The sequence below is a fragment of the Podarcis pityusensis genome, assembly GCF_964106645.2.
Source record: "Podarcis pityusensis genome assembly, chromosome: 16".
NCBI classification, from domain to species: domain Eukaryota; kingdom Metazoa; phylum Chordata; class Lepidosauria; order Squamata; family Lacertidae; genus Podarcis; species Podarcis pityusensis.
In genome coordinates, this window is record NC_138041.1 from 18,842,402 (window position 1) to 18,862,080 (window position 19,679).

Genomic DNA, 19,679 nt, shown 5'->3' on the forward strand with positions numbered 1-19,679 from the left:
ACATTTTTACCCCTCCCACGTGCCTTAGTTCAAGAGGTGAACTAAGGTGGAGGCAGGCATGAGAACTAGCAGGTCCAGTTTGGGAAATGAAGTTCTATCTGCCACCCTCTCACTGTTCTCCTCCCGGAGTTTTGCCATCAGACAGCAAGCGAGTGTGACCTCAGTGACCCAAAGCTAGAAGGAAGTGACAGCAACTCTCTCTCTCTCTCTCTCTCTCTCCCCCCCCCCCCCAGAAACTAACTCTACACTGTCGTTTCCTCTTGTGAGGGCGAGATAAATGTTTTTCTTTCCATGCAAACAAGAGCCTGATGATTTGAAGCTTTTTCCTCTCTCTCTCCAGGCGCTAGGCTTCCTCCAGCTGTAGATTTGGGGAGGGGAACCAGGGACAAGAAGGGGGAGTTTTGTCCCATACCATTGCAGCCCTCGCTCTAAGCAACTCTTGCTTTGATCTCCCTAAAAGCAAATCTTCCTGTGGCAGAAGCCTGCACCTCCCCATCGCAGATAGGCAGATGGCCAGCGCCGTCTCCCTTGTGCCAGTTGCAAGGCACTCTGCACATGTTCAGAGGCACATTGTCCTCTAGATGTCGTGTCTTTCAGGCAGAAGGGTTCCTGTTTCAAAGCTGATCGGATGATGGCTGTTTTCTTAGTCCCATCCCAACTGCCCGCCTCCGTCGGTCATATGAGAATCACGCCCTGCAGGGTTGTTTTAATTCTGGATTAATGAATTTAACTCTGGGTTAATGAATTTAATTCTGTATTAAAGAATTTAATTCTGGGTTAAATGGGGAGCATCTGTTTGGCTACCATGGGGAACGAGACGCTGGAAGAGGTGAGCCTTTGCTCTTAATCTGGCAGCTCTGCTTCTTACGCTGCGGGAACAGTACCTAGCAATTTGTTCCCTAAATTGTAGTTATTACTGTTTGCAAAATGCCCACCATTATGTCAGGCACGGTGTGAGAGGAGGACAAGCCCGTATATGGCAGGGAATGTTCACTGCAACAGGATTCCTCCAAATATAGGACTAAATGGGAGCTGCCTTTGGATGCAAAGTTGGGAAGGGAGTAGATGGTAAGCATCCATCCTGCACCTGTGAGCAGAGCACTGTCCTCCTTGTTTCTTGGTCACCCCTGAGTGTGTGACAGAATGCCGCAAACTGGGATATATGCATATATTTTAGGCCTGCGGATCTTCCTGGCTCAGGGGCCTCACCTATCCTAAGAATGATTACTTCCCTCAAAGCAAGGACAAATGCTGCTGTCATAGAATTGTAGAGTCGGAAGGGACCCTGAAGATCCTCTAGTCCAGGGGTGGCCAACTCCCAAGAGACTGCGATCTACTCACAAAATTAAAAACTGGCAGTGGTCTACCCCATTTTGGGGGGGTTCAGGTCAAAATTGTTGAGCTTCTTTGGGAGGAGCCACTGATCTACCAGTGATCTACCACAGAACGCCCACTTATCTACTGGTAGATCACGATCTACCTGTTGGATGTTCCAAGGTCTAGTCCATGGGTAGGCAAACTAAGGCCCAGAGGCCGAATCCGTCCCAATCACCTTCTGAATCCGGCCTGCGGACAGTCCAGGAATCAGTGTGTTTTTATATGAGTAGAATGTGTGCTTTTATTTAAAATGCATCTCTGGGTTATTTGTGGGGCATAGGAATTCGTTCATTTATTTTTTTCAAAACATATTCCAGCCCCCCACAAGGTCTGAGGGACAGTGGACCGCCCCCGTGCTGAAAAAGTTTGCTGTCCCCTGGTCTAGTCCAACCCTAGGAATATGCAGCTGTCCCATATGGGGATCAAACCTGCAACATTGGCGTTATCTGCACCATGCTCTAACCAACTGAGCTATCCCATTAGGGCACAAGACTGGGAATCTTTTCAGCCTATGAGCCATGTTTCCTTCTGGGGTCACATGCCCCTTGTAGGCAGGACTGGGTGGAGTGGGTAGGAGCAAAAATAATGTTAATTTTACCATTGTATAGTCAGCTAGTTTCTGACTATATCGCAGTGTATCCTCCATCAAGAAGCATGATCAGAGTTCAATGACACATTCCAGCCTGGCAAAAACACCCAAAGGAGGATGTGGAGCATCTGGAATTTGACAGATACTGTATGTTCAGAGCATACAGTATAGCCCATAGCTGTCAACTTTCAGATTTGAAAATAAGGGATCAGCAGCCTCGAAAATAAGGGTTCAGCAGCCTCACCTGTTCCAGGGATAGTCTACTGAATATCTAACAATCCGAGATAGCAGTGGGAAACGGCACTGGAATAAGGGAATTTCCCGCAAAAAACGGGAAGCCTATGGTATAGCCTCTCCTAACAGGCTGAAAAAACCTTGCCATCTGCCTCTCTTTAGAAATATAAGCTACCGTAACAGAATGTAGACCAGAGCTTTCAAAACTTGTCATGGTGGTGACGCACTTTTTAGACACACATCATTTCATGACACAGTAATTCAGTTCTACTAGCAAACCAGTAATTCAGCTTTACCAGCAGGCTCTCATTCTAGCCCACACTGCAGCTGAAACGATAACGTGTCGCGACACAGAGTTTGGAAAGCTCTGATGTAGACAGTCGTTTTTAAGTCAGTTGGCTTGGGAGAGAGATTTCACTTCCTGTGATGTACACACACATGCAAACTTCTTTCTTCCTACTGTCACTTCTGATCAAACAAGTTTTGCGGGGGTGGGCGGGGGGGGATACGAAAAACTTGCCAAACCTGTTTAACACAGGTGAACATGGAAGGAGTAGGTACACCCCGCAAACAGTGATCCCTCTTTCAAATTCCTTTTGACTTCTCTCAAAGGACAACAGTTGCTTGTCTATAGGTTCTTCCTTCTTTATTCCAGGTCTTATGCGTATATGTGTGTGTGTAAATTTGTCACTCATTATCAACCATCTGGCAATATCTGAAAGCAGCAGGAGAGTCGTCTTCAAATATCTGAAAGGCTGTCCGTCATGCAGAAGACAGCGCAGACTCAGGCCACCTTCACACCATACTATAATACTACTTTATAGTCGTGACTTCTGTGCCAAAAAATCCTGGGAAGGCGCGTTTGTTAAGGGTGCTGAGAGCTTTTATTCCTCTATTTCCCTCCCAGGGCTACAGTTTTCCGAGTGGTTTAACAGTCAATCTCTTTCCCCAGGTAGCACTAGAAATAGTAGCTTTGGGAAGGAGAGAGGGGTTTCCTAACAGCTCTCAGCACCCTTAACAAGCTTCAGCTCCCAGAATTCTTTGGGAGAAGCCATGACTGTTTAAAGCAGAGGTCAGCAAACTTTTTCAGCAGGAGGCCAGTCCACTGCCCCTCAGACCTTGGGGGGGGGGGGCAGACTATATTTTTGGGGGGGGGGAATGAATGAATTCCCATGCCCCACAAATAACCCAGAGATGCATTTTAAATAAAAGGACACATTCTACTCATGTAAAAACATACTGATTCCTGGACCGCCCATGGGCCGAAGGTGATTGGGCCGGATCCGTCCCCTGGGCCTTAGTTTGCCTACCCATGGTTTAAAGTGGTATCATAGTGCTTTAAATGTATGAATGTGGCCTTGCTAACTGTTGTTCTGGAAGTCTAGGTGTAGAGCCCTAGGTCTGGGAACAGCAGGGAAGAAGGTTTTGGCTAAAGATTAAGAGAAAAGTCCTAGTGGCATAAGCTGTCCGACAGAGAACCAGGCTGCCTTGAGAGTCGCAGGTGGACCCTCCTTTGCAGGGGCTGTTAAATCCCAGAGGCTGAGTGGCTGTCAGTCAGGGCTGTGTCACTGTAACATGCTGCACGGAAGATCCTTTGTGGAGGTCATCTCGTGCAACCCCTTGCTCCACGAAGGATCTTCAGTAGATCTCAGGGCTTGCCATTAAGCCAAACCAACACAGAGTTTTCATGTATTGGTGACTTCATCAATACATGAAAACTATGTGTTGGTTTGGCTTAATGGCAAGCCCTGAGGAGCTGACTGCGGAGAGGGCAGTTGCTATGGTATGTTGTGAACTGCCCTGTGATCTATGGGTGTGTACAAATCTATGGCAGTGTACAAATTTAATTAATAATAATAATAAACACAGTTTGAGCCAAGGCTTGGCCCTCACCCCTGTTTTCAGTGCTCCAGTTTGCTAACAGAGAGGAGAGTTTCTTTATACCTAGGCAAAGTGGCACTTTCAGCTTTACACCACAATATTATAGGGGCTGGATGGCAATGCTTCAAACACCATTCTTTATTCTCATTACAGGAATTCCAACCCCCTTCAGTGAATTCCCAGGGTGTCTTACCATAAATGCAATTAAAAGAGTTAGAGAAGCACCACCATTTAATGAAGCAGCTGAAAAGCAAGGCCAGGAGATAAAATTATTCTTAAAAGCTGTTGTTGTAGTTTTTAAAAGCACATCTTTGCCCCATGCAGAAGCCAAATCAGAGTAGGCCTCACCCACGCTTCCTTAAGGAGAGCATTTCACAACCAGGCTGCCACCACAGAGAAGGCCTTTTCCTCGATCACCACCCACTGCGCTTCTGATGGCAGAGGACAGCCGCCAACGAGACCTAAAAGCAGGGATGCGGAGCTTGCGGCCCTCGGCCTGGCTTCATGTGGCCCTCAGTCAAATATCATGCGGTTGGCAGTAGCTGGGGGGGGGGAGAGGAGGAGAAAAAGTGGGGAGTGGGAGGCAGGAACAGCTGAAGCAGAAGCAATGATGGAAGGGGAGAAGGAAAGCCCTATGCAAGAAAGCAGTCCAGACCTCTGGCAAGAGAAATCTGCCCATTCCCTGGCAACCTGCCAGGCAAAGAAAGGTGGAGGTTGTAGAAAGAGATAGACAGATAGAGGGAGCTGGCAGTGGGAAGGTGGAAAGGGGAGCTTACCCTTCCAATCCTGAGCTTACCCTTCCCATTAAGGTAGGGAGTAATTGCTGACAGTGTTCGAAATTAGCCAGGGGCCAGGCGCATTTTGCACCTGGGTTTCGACCACTTGCAACCAAGTGAAGGTACCTGGGCGCCAGGATTGTGCCTGACATCTCTACCATCTGGGGATCATTGGATCTGGACTGTTTTCACACACTAATACCCCATCCTGTAGAATTCTTACCAGTTACATTTTATCTTCACAATTGGAATGAATTTCAGGAACCAAATTGCTTTATCTGTGCAGCCTGAGCAGGAGCAGTCCGCATTAAGAAAAAGAGGTCGGAATAAGCCGATAGATATGCAAACTGTCCCTGGATCAAGTGACTTTTCTTCTTTAAGTTCTCAAAAGTTCTTAAGCTAGCTCAAGGTTGCCAGCTGAAGTAGCCGGATGTTTAACTGAGAATCAGTCACAGAGAGTCCATGAAAAAGAAGACTTTAGAGCTGTCTTGCCCTAAAATGGCAGCTAGACATTCTCTTTTGGTGACTGCAACCTTGGTGTAAGGAGTCATTTGGCTTATAGACATGAGTTTCTAACACGGTGAGTCTTGGCAGGGCGGCAGAAGCAGGGGACGAGGAAAGCGCTCATCATTTCAACCACACACATAGGCGCACTGTGTTTTCAACTTCAAACCATAGCTAAGTTTAGCCATTGTTGAAAGCGACATGTGAACCGATCCACTGCCAGGGCCCTTTGCAGAAAAAGTGGGATGCAAATATTCCAAATAAGAAATGAAAATATGTGCTGGGGCTGGTAGCAGCCTGACACAGCCTGCGAGAGGTGGACCCCACCATCTCCACCATGGCTGTGTGAGACCTGAGATCCAACATTTTTTTATTTTATTGCATTGCATTTCCATCCCATCTTTCTCTCTCAGAAGCTCGAGGTGACATACATGGATCTCCCCTTCCTCATTTAATCACCCTAACAACCCTGTGAGGTACGTCCAATGTCACCCAGGGATCTCCTGAGTGGGGATTTGAACCCTGGTCTCCCAGTTCCTAGTCTGACACACTAACCACAACACTGTACTTGCCTGCGCACTCCAGTGAGGAGTCTGTGTGGGGCTTCTCGACTTAGGTGTCAACTTTTGAATTTGTGGCGGCAGCTGCTGTTGATGGTGTGCTTTTAAAGATCTTACCACTCCTCTTGTGGTGCTGGCACAGTTATTCTGCACTCCCACCCACCCCACCCCCGCACCAAGGTGAGGATCTCAGTTCTGCCTGTTCTCTCTCCTGTCCTGGAATTGTGAGCCAGAACTCCCAGACAGTTGGGGAGGCCAGGGAGTTGTGAAATCACGAGCAGAAAAGCCCCGCGCGCCAATTGTGCAATAATCACCATGGGAACTCTCTCGTATGTAAAGCAGCAGTCCTTGGCAGTGGAATCACAAGTAGGGACCCTGCGGTTGTTTATGTGCATGTGACTGAACGTCCGAGTGAGAGGCAAGATGATTTCAGTGTAACATATATATCCTCCTTATGTTCCAAGCCTTTGCTCCTCTGTTGCAGACCATCCAGCTAAGGCATAAGTGTTTCTCTGTGTGTGTACTAGTTGAGGAGGGAAGGGCAATTCACTCTGTAGCTGCCCCAATAACTCCTCCTGTATTATACTTACTAATAATATTACTAATAATATTGTTCAAGGTGTTTTCCATTTGAGTCTTATTCTGAGTAGACCTATCGAGAGGTTGTGGACTCTCCTTCCTTGGAGGTTTTTAAGCAGAGGTTGGATGGCCATCTCTCATGGATGTTATAGCTGAGATTCCTGCATTGCCGGGGGTTGGACTAGATGACCTTTGGGATTCCTTCCATGCTACAATTCTATGATTCCATGATTCTATGATCCAATGAAATCCATAGCCATAACTAGCTTAGGACGATTTCTTCCCATGAGTTTTCCCTAATGAAAACATAGTTGTTGACGACAAACCTAGATATATTTATTACCTGCCCTTCACCATGATGTTCCAGAGTATTAAAATCAGTTAAAACTGATATTGCAGTTCCTTGAGAACCTTGCCTTTTTGAGGGGAGAAGAGACAAATTTCTAGTTCTTTATGCTGCCAAGTAAAAACTCAGTGGGCCACCCATGAACACAAAGCAGTGAGTTGGTTAATTCGTAGGTAGAATTAACCTAGTGGCCTCCCAAACAATATTAGCACCATACATTTAAAGCACTAGAGTACGCTCCAGGCAGCTTCCAACTTATATAAAAACATAATAAAATATTTAAAAACTTCCCTACATAGGGCTCCCTTCAGAAGTCTTCAAAAGGTTGTATAGTTACTTATCTCCTTGGCTTGGTTTTTTTCTTTCTTTTCATAACTCCATACCCTCTAACGTTTCTCTTTTCCTAAGGAAAAGCGGGACATCCCAGGGTCAAATCAGAAACCGGGACAGCTTCTGTAAATCCGGGACTGTCCCTGGAAAACAGGGGCACTTGGAAGGTCTGAAGTGTGGGTGCTGCCACGCTAAAAGATGGATTGCTTACAAATGTGGAATAAGTGTTACGTGGCACCTGAATCGGTGCCAGTTCCACAGACCAAAGCGATTTGGGTGGGTATGTAGGGAGAAGACTTAATAAGTTGTGTGTGCTTGTGTGACAGTGCTGGTAAGCAGACCTCCCTCCCGGATCTCTAGGAAGGCTATGGATGTTGGTGGAGGGTGTGGCATTGTTTTAAAGAGGGCTTTCCTTGCGTAGGGTGTTCTTTCAAGGCAGAGGAGGGAGGGAGAGAGAGAGAGAGTTGTTCGCCAGCCTCTCTTAAACAATGGCCCAGTGGTTGTGGCAGAGATCTGGTCCCTTCACTTCCTCCCCAGTGGCTTCCTGCTCGCTCTCGCTCAGGCTTCCTCTCTGTCCTGGCTGACTGGGGAAGGGAAAAACGTCTAGGCCTCAGAGCAGCAGCAGCAGCTGTTGGGGGCGGGGAGGGTGCCTTCTTGGGGTACTTCTGTCGGGGGAGCCCCTTCCCTACAGCCCAACAGAACAATGGACCGATTCTCCTGCCAGCGCCACACACAATGGGGCGCTCAGTGACGCAGCATCCCAGGGAAATGCTTGAGTCGCCTACGGGTCATGGGGCCAAAGCCCAGCCAGAACGGCGGGACTGGGATTGCCTCGCAGCCAGGGCTGCGGAAAGGGCTTGTGGGCCATAGCTGAGGGCCAGGGCTGAGAGGGACCGATGCTCCCAACTGGTACTAAAGGAACGTGGGGGGCGGGGAGCCCTTTTGGGTGTCTCACAGGGAGACACCCATAACCATTTCCCAGGATCTGGGAAGTACAAAACGGCAACAGCAGTGCCTCTGATGACGTGCAGAGTGCAGTCTTGGGTTACCGTATCCTGTGCTCGTACAGCTGGATTAAGGAGACAGGCTTGCTTTCTTCTGTTTATTGGGTGGTGGTGTTTGTATTTATAATGCTCTGCAGCATCTGTCAGACATGAGACACTAAGCCTCTTATGCGTTAGGTAAGGCAGATAGATTGCAATTCCAAATATGTCAGATCAGAAAGGTATGGCAAGGCAGCTCTGTTTCAAGTAGCATTAGGGATTATTTGGTTTATTCATAACCAAAATACAGTCGTACCTCGGAAGTCGAATGCCTTGCAAGGCGAACGTTTTGGCTCCCGAACTCCGCAAACCCGGAAGTGATTGTTCCGGTTTGTGAACGTTCTTTGGAAGCCGAATGTCCGTTGCGGCTTCCGATTGGTTGCAGGAGTTTCCTGCAGCCAATCAGAAGCGGTGCCTTGGTTCCCCAATGTTTTGGAAGTCGAATGGACTTCCGGAATGGATTCCATTCAATTTCCGAGGTACGACTGTAGTGAAATGGACCTAAGTCCAGGTGGACGTGTACAAAGGGCTTTTGCCTGTATGTATCTGCAAGGAGGAGGGAAGGAAGAGTGTGACAGCTCCTAGGGGCCAAAGTCCCTTCGCCCTCTCCCAGTAAAGTATTTGAGGGGGCCAAGCCCCCCAAAGTTGACGTGCATTGCCATTCAAATAGTGTGGGTGAGCCCCAACATGTGATTGATTATGGAGGGGCTGGGCTTACCTGCCCTCCCCCAAATATTTTACTCAAGTTGGCACACCTGGCTCAGTGGGAAGACATCTGCTTGGCATACAGAAAGTTGCCATTTAGATCCCTGGCATCTCCAGCTAGGGTTTTGGAGAGCATCCTTTTTGAGAGCTGGACATTTTCTTTATCTCTGTCTGGCAGCCACTCAGAACAGGCAACAGCTTTCTAACAGGCAAGCTGCACAATCACATTTAATGTACCTGCTTTAAAAAGGTGGGGGTAAGGAAGCCGAATCGGGACCACATCACAAAGGGAACAGCGTTAACCCTCCTCTCTTGACATGGTGAACACATACACATGGAAGTTGCTGTAGACGTTTCCCTCCTGGGCAAAGAGCAGCGTTCAGTGCGGTGATATTTATCAGAGTCCAGGCACAGAAGAAGGAAAAGGTTCAACAACCCTCTCCCTACCACATGCCACTGTCTAGATCCCTGACCAACATAGGCCTGATCTCCCCCCCCCCCAATGCCTGGCTCTTAATAAAACTAAACAAACCTGCGCACACTCACTGTGATTATTGGTTCCTAAGATTTGTCGTCTCCTATTCCGTGTGTGCCCCATTATATATTTAACATTGCCCCCAAACTGTTCTGGGGAAACATCCTGATAAGCAAGAGCTGTCTGGAGGCAGAACAGGCAGCCTCGGGAGGTGGTGGGCTCTCCTTCACTGAACGTGCTTAACTAGAGACTGTCAGGGATGCTGTCACGAGAAGATTCTTGCCCTGGGCAAGGGGTTGGGCTAGATGACCGCTAGGATCCCTTCCAGCTCTAGGATTCTGCTGCCCCTCATATGGTTGGGATAACTTAGATTGATGACTACAAACATCTAGATGCTCCTGCCGGCTCCTGGATCTCAAGTTGTATAGGTCTTTAGGGGGAATCACTAACATCTCAAAAGAGGTTTAAAAAAACGGACCAGGAATTACATGTGCTTTTTCCAGCTCTGGCATGTTGCATTCCTGATAGTCAGGCATTAGTTTCTGATGACTGGTCTCAGGGCTCTAGCGTTGACCTTGGAGCATCAAATAGGTAAGGTAGAGAGCCTTAAATATGAGGACTAGCAACTTGAAAATAAGGCCCAAAGCCATTGGAATCCAGCAGGAAATTGAAAACACACTTGCAGCAGCAGGAGAGAAGTATGAGTTCAATCTGGAAAATTCACCACTGTGCTGAGCAAAGTTCTTTCATTTCCCCACTTTGAAGAGTAGTGATTGGGGGTGGGTTTCAGCTTTTTGGACCATCAGGGCACGGAGCCAGGACTCATGGGTTCTTTTGCCGGTGAAGTTCTGAGTTGGGTTTAGTAGGTTAGAGCAGAGGAGCGTGACTGCTTCTGCCTCGCCCTGGCGCAGTTTCCATGCTGTGTGTGTGCCAAGCGCACGGAGGAAGCTTGGCAGCGTGGGCAAAAGCTGCCAGCACAGGAAGCTCCTTTTGTGCCAGGGAGGTGCTGACGAGGGTGCCTTCCCAGGGACTGATTGCCACATAGTGCAGCAATAAGAATGTCAGGAGAGCTCTGCTGGATCAGGCCCATCTAGCCCAGTTCTCACTGCTGCCAACCAGATGTCTGTGGGAAGTTCACAAGCAGGACCTGAGTGCAGCAGCCGTGATCCCCAGCAACCAGTGTTTGGAGGCATAGTGCCCCCAATAGCATATGCAAAATATTGCCATTGTAGCTAGCAGCCAAATCATAACCCCTTAGCCACCCAAAAGGCAGTACTCCAGAATGACAACTTAAGCTGACAGAATATGCGCAGCTTTGCAGACTTAACATATAGAACAAGAGAACGAGAAGAACATACATTTAAAGAAGATTGGAAAATGTTTATTGAATATATGGGGGGAAACTGTGTACAGCTGAAAGCACTGGAAGCATTAAGATAAATTCAACAGTGTAAATAAGTTTTGATGGACGCAATAATGGAATACTGAATGGTTTAGTTTTTGTAAAATATGCAGGGATTTATGATGTGCAAAATGAACCATGGAAAGAGAAGAATGGAAGTCATTAATATTTTAAGGATGTTTAAATGAGTGTTTAAAATTGTAAAACAGAAAATTTAATAAAAATTATACACACACACACACAAGTAAATAAAACAAAATGGCAGTACTCCAGAGGGCTGTCACAAAAGGCTGTCAGCCTTTGTAATTTAAGCTCCCTTTAAGCTGTTGCTATTGTTATATTTGGGACGCGGGTGGCGCTGTGGGTTAAACCACAGAGCCTATGTCTTGCCGATCAGAAGGTTGGCGTGTTTGAATCCCCGCGACGGGGTCAGCTCCCGTTGCTCGGTCCCTGCTCCTGCCAACCTAGCAGTTCAAAAGCACGTCAAATGCAAGTAGATAAATAGGTATCACTCCGGTGGGAAGGTAAACGGCGTTTCCATGCGCTGCTCTGTTTCCCCAGAAGCAGCGTAGTCATGATGGCCACATGACCCGGAAGCTGTCCTCAGACAAATGCCGGCTCCCTCTGCCAGTAAAGCGAGGTGAGCGCCGCAACCCCAGAATCCCTTTACCTATTTTTTTTATTTGTTTGTTTGTTTGTACCCCACCCATCTGACTGGGTTGTCCCAGCCACTCTGGGCTGCTTCCAGTATATACAAAAACACAATAAAACATTAAACATTAAAAACCTTCCTATAAAGGTTGCATGATCCACTATGCTGAAGTCCATTAACCACCTTTAACATGCTATTTCCCCCTCTCCCAATATTTATTAAGATAATGTGCTAAAACCCAAAAAGCCTTGAAAAATAAAAGTGTACCCTTAACTTTCCATCCCACCAATGCTGGGTCCATGTCCTAACTCAGCATTAGAACAATTTCCTATGGACTAGGACATGGGAGACCAGGGTTTAAGTCAACAACACAGCCATGAAGCTCAGCGGGAGACTTAGTGCCAGTCGCTATCGCTCGTCCTGACCGACCTCACAGGGTTGTTGTGAGAGTATAAGATTGAGAGGGGAAGAAATCCTTATGCCACCTTGAGCTCTCTGGAGAAACAAAGGTGGCGCCATACAAAATTATAATCAGGATGGGGCAATGGTAGATGTCTGTGTTAACGGGAGAAAAAGTATTTTGTTAATATTTGTAACCAAAGGACTCTGAACATATGAAGGGTGTCTTATACTCACTCCTGATTAGCCCCTCAGATGTACATGGGGAATTTTAAGGAAAGGCTTCCAGGTTATGGGGAATGAGGGCCAGGGAAGCTTTGGCCCGTTAAGGCCTCTCTGATGCGTTTTCCTGGATGGAGGCCTCCAAGCCTCCTTCATTGGCTTCCCTCAGAATCCCATGTCTGCTTCTTCTCTCCCCTCAGTCCTGCTGGCGGAATACGTGGACGATGGAGATGTGAGTGGGAAGACGCTGAAGATCACCGATTTTGGGCTGGCCCGCGAGTGGCACAAGACGACCAAAATGAGCGCGGCGGGCACCTACGCCTGGATGGCACCGGAGGTCATCAAAAGCTCCACCTTCTCCCGGGGCAGCGATGTCTGGAGGTGAGAGGGTGGGGTGAGCCCTGTCTAAGGTTAGATTTTGGCCTTGGAGCCCAGATGTGCAGGAAGAAGCAAGTACCCTCTTGCCCTGGGACACCTCCCTTGCCAAAGCAGAACACCCTGTTTCGAAAACCGTGTCAGAGTCCCAGTTAACTAACACGCTCTCCACGTTCTTGCTCCAAGGATCTGTGGAAGTCCACAGCAGGTAAAAGAAGCAAAATTCTGCATGTGTGTAAGAAAAGAGTCTCCCCTCTTACACACACACACCTTTCAGGCTGGGTTTGGAGCTTTGACAGGGAAGCAGCTCAGACTGAGGGTTTGTCTGGGAGCTGGAGGTTCCAACCCTTTCTGGCTCTCGGCCAGGCCCTGATCCAGGCAGGTGCTGACTTGCACTTCCCCCTCCTCACATGCAGCTAGCCAGGCACTTTGACAGCAACTCTGAAGCTCCTGACTGCCTTGCCATCTCCTGTGGCCCTGAGGGAGACTGGAGGGTTTGAGAGCCAACCAGTTGGTGCGGGGATCCCTAACAGGTCCTCACAAGCATTGGTAGTGTGGATATCTGCTATGGGGCCGGATCTGCTCCCCTTGTTCCTCCACCAAGGACACTCCAGGTCCAGGTCTAGGCAACACTGAACCCAAGCAGTGTACGCGTGTGTAAGAAAGAGGCAGACAGAAACAGGCCTCATTCACACCATACATTTAAAGCGCTCTGATGCCGTTTTTAAATTGTTTTGTTTCCCCCCAAAGAATCCTGGGAAAGTGAGAAGGGTGACGAGCGTTTTTAAAGGTAAAGGGACCCCTGACCATTAGGTCCAGTCGTGACCGACTCTGGGGTTGCGGTGCTCATCTCGCTTTATTGGCCGAGGGAGCCGGCGTACAGCTTCCGGGTCATGTGGCCAGCATGACTAAGCCGCTTCTGGTGAACCAGAGCAGCGCACGGAAACGCCATTTACCTTCCCACCAGAGCGGTACCTATTTATCTACTTGCACTTTGACATGCTTTCGAACTGCTAGGTGAGCAGGAGCAGGGACCGAGCAACGGGAGCTCACCCCGTCGCAGGGATTCAAACCTCCAACCTTCTGATTGGCAAGTCCTAGGCTCTCTGGTTTAACCACAGTGCCACCTGCTACACTTCTCATAACGGTTAACCAGTCAATTCCTCTTTGTGGGGAACTCTGGGAAACTGTATCTCAAGGAAGGGAATAGGGGCCTCCTAACAACTTTCAGCTCCCAGGATTCTTTGAGAAAAGCCATGACTATTTAAACTGGTATCCCAGTGCTTTAAATGTATGTTGTGAATGTGACCACAGTGTGCATACACAGGACAGGACATTGGGTAACAAGAGACTGAAACCATTTTTCATTGCAAGTCATGGGTGTGGTGCAAAAAAACCCTTGTGAGCTTGCAGCTCAAAGTCTTGATCGCAAGCATCAGTCTCAAGTAAGCGCAAAGAGATGGGCTTCACTTTCCAGGTACATGTTTGCTTGCCGTTTTAGCCTTGCTAATTAACTGATGGGAAAGACCCCCGGGTGGCTTAAAGTAAAGGTAAAGGGACCCCTGAACATTAGGTCCAGTCGTGGCCAACTCTGGGGTTGCGGCGCTCATCTCACTTTATTGGTCGAGGGAGCAGGTGTACAGCTTCCGGGTCATGTGGCCAGCATGACTAAGCCGCTTCTGGCGAACCAGAGCAGCGCACGGAAACGCCGTTTACCTTCCCGTCAGAGCAGTACCTATTTATCTACTTGCACTTTGATGTGCTTTCAAACTGCTAGGTTGGCAGGAGCAGGGACCGAGCAACAGGAGCTCACCCTGCCGCAGGGATTCGAACTGCCGACCTTCTGATCGGCAAGCCCTAGGCTCTGTGGTTTAACCCACAGCGCCACCCGCTTACAAATATCAATAATAAAAGAGTCTCTGCCCTCAGGTTTACAAGCTAAATTTTTGTTGTTGTTTTATTATTTGTACCCCAGCCATCTGACTGGGTTGCCAACCACTCTGGGCAGCTTCCAACAAATATAAAAGCATAATAAAAGATCAGACATTTAAAAATTTCCCTAAAAGACACTGCACAAAAGGAAAATAGATTGGGAAGGAGGAGGAAAAAGACATTCGGCATGAGTTCTAGTAAGGACCAGCTGGAACAGGAGATCAACTGGAAGGGGACAGGGTGGAACCCTCTATGGAAGCAGTTTCAAAATGTTTGGGTAAGATTCATAAGGAGGGACTTTATAATTCCCACCCCTGCAAAGATCAGGAGAGGAGAGAAGCCCAGGGCTCCACCGTTTGGCCTGTTTTGAGAGGGCAGCAGAATAGCACCCTGCAAGCGGGGATCCCGGGTGGCTCAGCAGCACCCTAGAATTTAGCCCTATCTCCCTTGTCCTTTTCCCTCCAGCTATGGGGTACTCCTTTGGGAGCTTCTCACTGGTGAAGTTCCGTACCGGGGCATCGATGGCCTTGCCGTGGCCTATGGGGTCGCTGTGAACAAGCTGACACTTCCTATCCCGTCCACTTGCCCGGAACCCTTTGCACGTCTCATGGCAGGTAAGCAGGAAGCAGTAAAGGAGGCGGGACTTAGGGACTCCATCACGAGATGGGATACCCTGCAAAGAAGGTGGGAAAGGGTTGTACCCATTTCTGGCACTGGTTTGAGCTCTGTGTGCATTCTGTCTGTCTCCCTCCCACTTCCCCGGTGGTCCCGCCAGAGTGCTGGGAGCAGGACCCCCACCGACGCCCCACTTTTGCATCCATCCTGTCCCAACTGACGGTGCTGGAGACCCAAGTCCTCCATGATATGCCCCAGGAGTCCTTCCACTCCATGCAAGACGATTGGAAAGTCGAGATCCAGGACATGTTTGATGAGCTGCGTGCCAAGGAAAAGGTAAGGGAGAGGCGAGAGGACCTGGAACGTTCATTTAGGGGCAGAGCTCGGGCCTAGAATCTTGTCGTTGTACCAGAACACAACACTTTTTAAGGCAGCCTTCGCCAACCTGGCGCCCTCCAGATGTTTGGGACTACAGTTCCCATCAGCCCAATGGGAGCTGTAGTCCAGAACATCCAGAGGGCACCAGGTTGGCAAAGACTGCCTGGAGGTATCAGTCAATCCATCACTTATTATACAGTCACAGGCCTGCCAAAATAGAAGAAACAGAATAAAAACATGATAATTAAAACATTTACTTATTTAAAATGCAACATGATACAAAGGGTAAAGCATACATATTTAAAATACCAATATGATTCAATGATAATCCATCTAATCCCCGAATAAGGGCACAGGATACCACCCTGAAACTGGGACCTTGTACATGTCTCTGTATTAATGACAGATAGCGCTTCTGAAACAAGCATAAAGTGTAATTAATGAGTATGAATGGGCTTTGTTCTGTTCTTTCTTTTTAGCTGGGAGGGATGGTTGATGGCTGCCATTTTATTTCCCAGGAAGCCACAGTACGGCGCCACAGCTGGGCATTCTGGGACAATAAAATGTTAGCGTCCAGGAGGCAGCAGTAGACGAAAGAAGGGTGAGGGTGGAGATAAAAACAAATGTGGGTAATTAAATCAGGGGTGGGGAACTTTGGCCCTTCAGATATTTTCTTTACTTTATTGGCCATGGTTGCTGGGACTTATGGGAGTTGTGGTTCAGCAACATCCGGAGGGCGAAAGCTCCACATCCCTGAATTAAAGGAAGGCGAATTTACTCTCTGAATTGCAAGTCAAGTGAGGGGTTTACTAATGAAAATGGGTGGAAAAGCAATTTCTGTGCACCCCTTTGCCCAGGTCAGTGGAAGGGCCCATGTGCTGGCTGGGACTGATGGGAGTTAGAGTCCTGGACGGGCCCTGGGAAAGGGCCATACCTCAGCAGCCAAACACCTGCTTTTGCATGCAAAAGGTCCCATTGGCCATGCTGGTCAGGCCTGCTGGGAGTTGTAGTTCAGGAACATCTGGAGGGCCAAAAATTCCCCATACCTGATCTACATGAACCAGTGTTCTGACTCAGTATAAGGCCATGTTCACACCATACATTCAGTGCACTATGGCACTACTTTAGACAGTCCTGACTTACCCCAAAGAGTCCTGGAGCTGTAGTCGGTAAAGGGTGCTGAGAGTTCCCTGTGGAGAGGGATGGATTGCTAAACCACTCTGGGAATTGTAGTTCTATGAAGGGAATAGGGGGCCTCCTAATAAATCTCACACACTTTACTACACTTCCCAGAATTCTTTGGGGGAAGCCATGTTTGCTTAATGTGCTTTTAAAGGTATGGTGTGAGTGTGGCCTAGGTCAGGTTCTGGCCCCAATACGTCTCATTGGAGAAAGGAAGCTCCGTCGCTGGCAGGTTTCCAAAAGCCAAACACACGCTCTCTCACTCTGCCCAGACCCATATGCGTACCATTCCCCCCTTCCTCGCAGGAACTGCTGAGCCGCGAGGAGGAGCTGAAGCAGGCAGCCCTGAAGCAGAAGTCCCAGGAGGAGTTCCTGCGTCAGCGGGAGCACGAGCTGGCACAGTGGGAGCTGGAAGTCTTTGAGCGGGAACTGAGCCTCCTCATTCAGCAGATGAACCGGGAGCGTCCCTACGTCAAGAAGCGGAAGGGGACCTTCAAGAGGAACAAGCTGAAAGGGAGGGACAGCGAGCACATCAGCATGCCACTTGGTAGGGCCCACAGGGGGTGGGTCTGGGGAGGGGAATCAGGCAGAAGGCAAGGATTCCTGTCAGGGATGGCTTCTGGTTAGAAGGGGTGTCTTGACAACAGGCCTTCTAGGAACATAGGGTTGTTGTCGTTGTGTGTTTATACCATGCCTTTTCCCCTGACGAGACTCAAGGCAATTTTATCCAGTCCTATTTAGAGTAGACCCACTGAATTTAATAGACACGTCTAATGTATTATGAAGCTGTGAAGCTGAGGCTCCAATACTTTGGCCACCTCATGAGAAGAGAAGACTCCCTGGAAAATACCCTGATGTTGGGAAAGATGGAGGGCACAAGAAGAAGGGGACGACAGAGGACGAGATGGTTGGACAGTGTTCTCGAAGTTACAAACATGAGTCTGACCAAACTGCGGGAGGCAGTGGAAGACAGGAGTGCCTGGCGTGCTCTGGTCCATGGGGTCACGAAGAGTCGGACACGAATAAACGACTAAACAACAACAACAACAATGTATTAATTCAACCAGGGTGGATTTTATTTAAATCAAATCAATTTAAAGCACTAGTCAGTAAGACTTGGTTTAAATCACGATTTAAATCATTAGTCAGTAAGACTTGATTTAAACCATTATTATTTTTTTACAGAAAGACTCATTCTTGTTGGTATCATCTTAATATTTACAACCAGATGAAGGTTTCATTTTTGGAACAATAATAATTTTCAGAGTAGTTTTTACAGTTGTATCAAAAATTACTGATTTGGTTATATATAGACAGATAATTATGAAATTATCATGAGGTTTAATAAGTTAACTGTTTATATTTGGACAACTTTTCTGCTATACTTGGAAGGAGAAAAATAATCATTTCCTCAATAAGAATTTAAACCATTTATTTAACTAAAACAATAACATTATAGCATATGTATCCATGTTTGTTAACTGATGTGATTAAACAATTTTAAAACAACAACACCTGTTGCCCATCCTAAGTTCAGTGATGGGCATGAAGAACCATGAGCCAAGACTTTGGAACATTGACAGAGCCTGGACTTCTGAGCTGGCCTTTTCTAAATTAAGCTCATTTTAAACTATGCATTGTTACAGAAGGGTAATTCATGCCCCCCCCCCCCTTATTTCAGATTTTAAGCATCGCATCACAGTAATGGCTTCTCCTGGATTGGACAAAAGGAAGGACTGCCTGGAGATGGGGGCAGGCGGTTCCCCTCCCTTCCAACGTTTCCGAGCTATCAGATGTAAGTAACATTTATTTGGGCGGGGGGGGAGGTGTAGAAGGGGAGCAAGTGGAATCTGGAGTGTTCAGACTTCCTCTAGATAACCCCAACCAAATCCTGGCTGATTGCCAGCGATTTTGGAGTGAAATGACACCGAGGTCTGCTTCTAGTCAGGTGAGGCACAAAGGGCTGCCAAAATGATCACGAGATTGGAGCAACTCCCTTATAAGGAAAGGTTACAACATCTGGGGATTTTTAGTTACAAGAAAAGGCAAGCAAGAGGGCAGGGAGACACGTTAGTGGGTGTATAAAATTATGTGAGGTGTAAACGACGTGGCTACAAAGACGTTTTTTTCTCCCTCCCTTATAATAACTAAAATTCGGGAGCATCAAATGAAAATTGAATGTTGAAAAATTCAGGACAAACCAAAGGAAGTATTCCACACAGTGTGTAGTTAAACCCTGGAACTCACGGCTGCAGGAGGCAGTGAGGGTCGGCAGCTTGGATATCTTTTAAAGGGGATTAGACAAATTCAGGGAGGATAATAATAATAATAATAATAATAATAATAATAATTTATTTATACCCCGGCCAGAGCCCGGCTCAGGGCGGCTAGCACCAGTAAAATTACAATAAAAACATAATAGAAAAAAACAAACCCAATTTAAAATACAGGTTAAAATGCAATTTAAAATGCGGCCTCATTTTAAAAGTAGCCCATAGATCAATACTGTAAGGGGAGGGAAACATAAGGGTCAGACTGAGTCCAAACCAAAGGCCAGGCGGAACAGCTCTGTCTTGCAGGCCCTGCGGAAAGATGTCAAATCCCGCAGGGCCCTAGTCTCTTGTGACAGAGCGTTCCACCAGGTCGGGGCCAGTGAGGCCATCAATGGCTGCTAGGAACAAGGGCTATGAGCTACCTCCAAGATAACCAGTCCTCTGAACACCAGCGGCTAGTAATAGCAAGTGGGGAAGTTTGCTGTGGCTCATAGGTCCTCCTTGTGGGCTTCCCAAGGGCATTAGTTTGGTCACTGAGCAAGCAGAATGCTAAATGGGCCTTTGGTCTGATCCAGCAAGGCTCTCCTGATATTCTTCTTATGGAACAGCTGAGCCTGGTACCTGGATTTTGTGCTAGCCTACAAACTGAATCTTAGCCATGACACAACAGTTCTGTTTCAGAGAGGTGGCATACGACCAGTTCTGGATGAAGCTGCAATCCCCTGAGGGAGTGGCTTTCCCCCAAGGAACTCTGGGAGTTGTAGTTGTAGTTGTAGTTGAAGGGTTGTCTCCAAATTCTAACTACCTAAGAGGAGGAAGCAATTATGGTTTAAACCAGTTAAGGTTTGTA

The 19,679-nt window shown here is 47.7% G+C and overlaps 1 protein-coding gene and 1 long non-coding RNA gene across 2 annotated transcripts in view; both read left to right on the forward strand.

The window, feature by feature from the left end:
- Positions 1-19,679, forward strand: part of LOC308466046 — a 170,293-nt gene that overhangs the window by 130,702 nt on the left and 19,912 nt on the right. The gene's annotated exons all lie outside the window — the stretch shown is intronic.
- The window catches only part of MAP3K11 (mitogen-activated protein kinase kinase kinase 11), a 29,558-nt gene that overhangs the window by 3,294 nt on the left and 6,585 nt on the right, over positions 1-19,679 (forward strand). Inside the window, exons 2-6 of the mRNA XM_080986237.1 lie at positions 12,275-12,455; positions 14,847-14,995; positions 15,157-15,332; positions 16,863-17,103; positions 18,238-18,351. Of these exons, the coding sequence (XP_080842363.1) occupies positions 12,275-12,455; positions 14,847-14,995; positions 15,157-15,332; positions 16,863-17,103; positions 18,238-18,351 (861 nt within the window). The remainder of the gene's footprint in view (positions 1-12,274; positions 12,456-14,846; positions 14,996-15,156; positions 15,333-16,862; positions 17,104-18,237; positions 18,352-19,679) is intronic.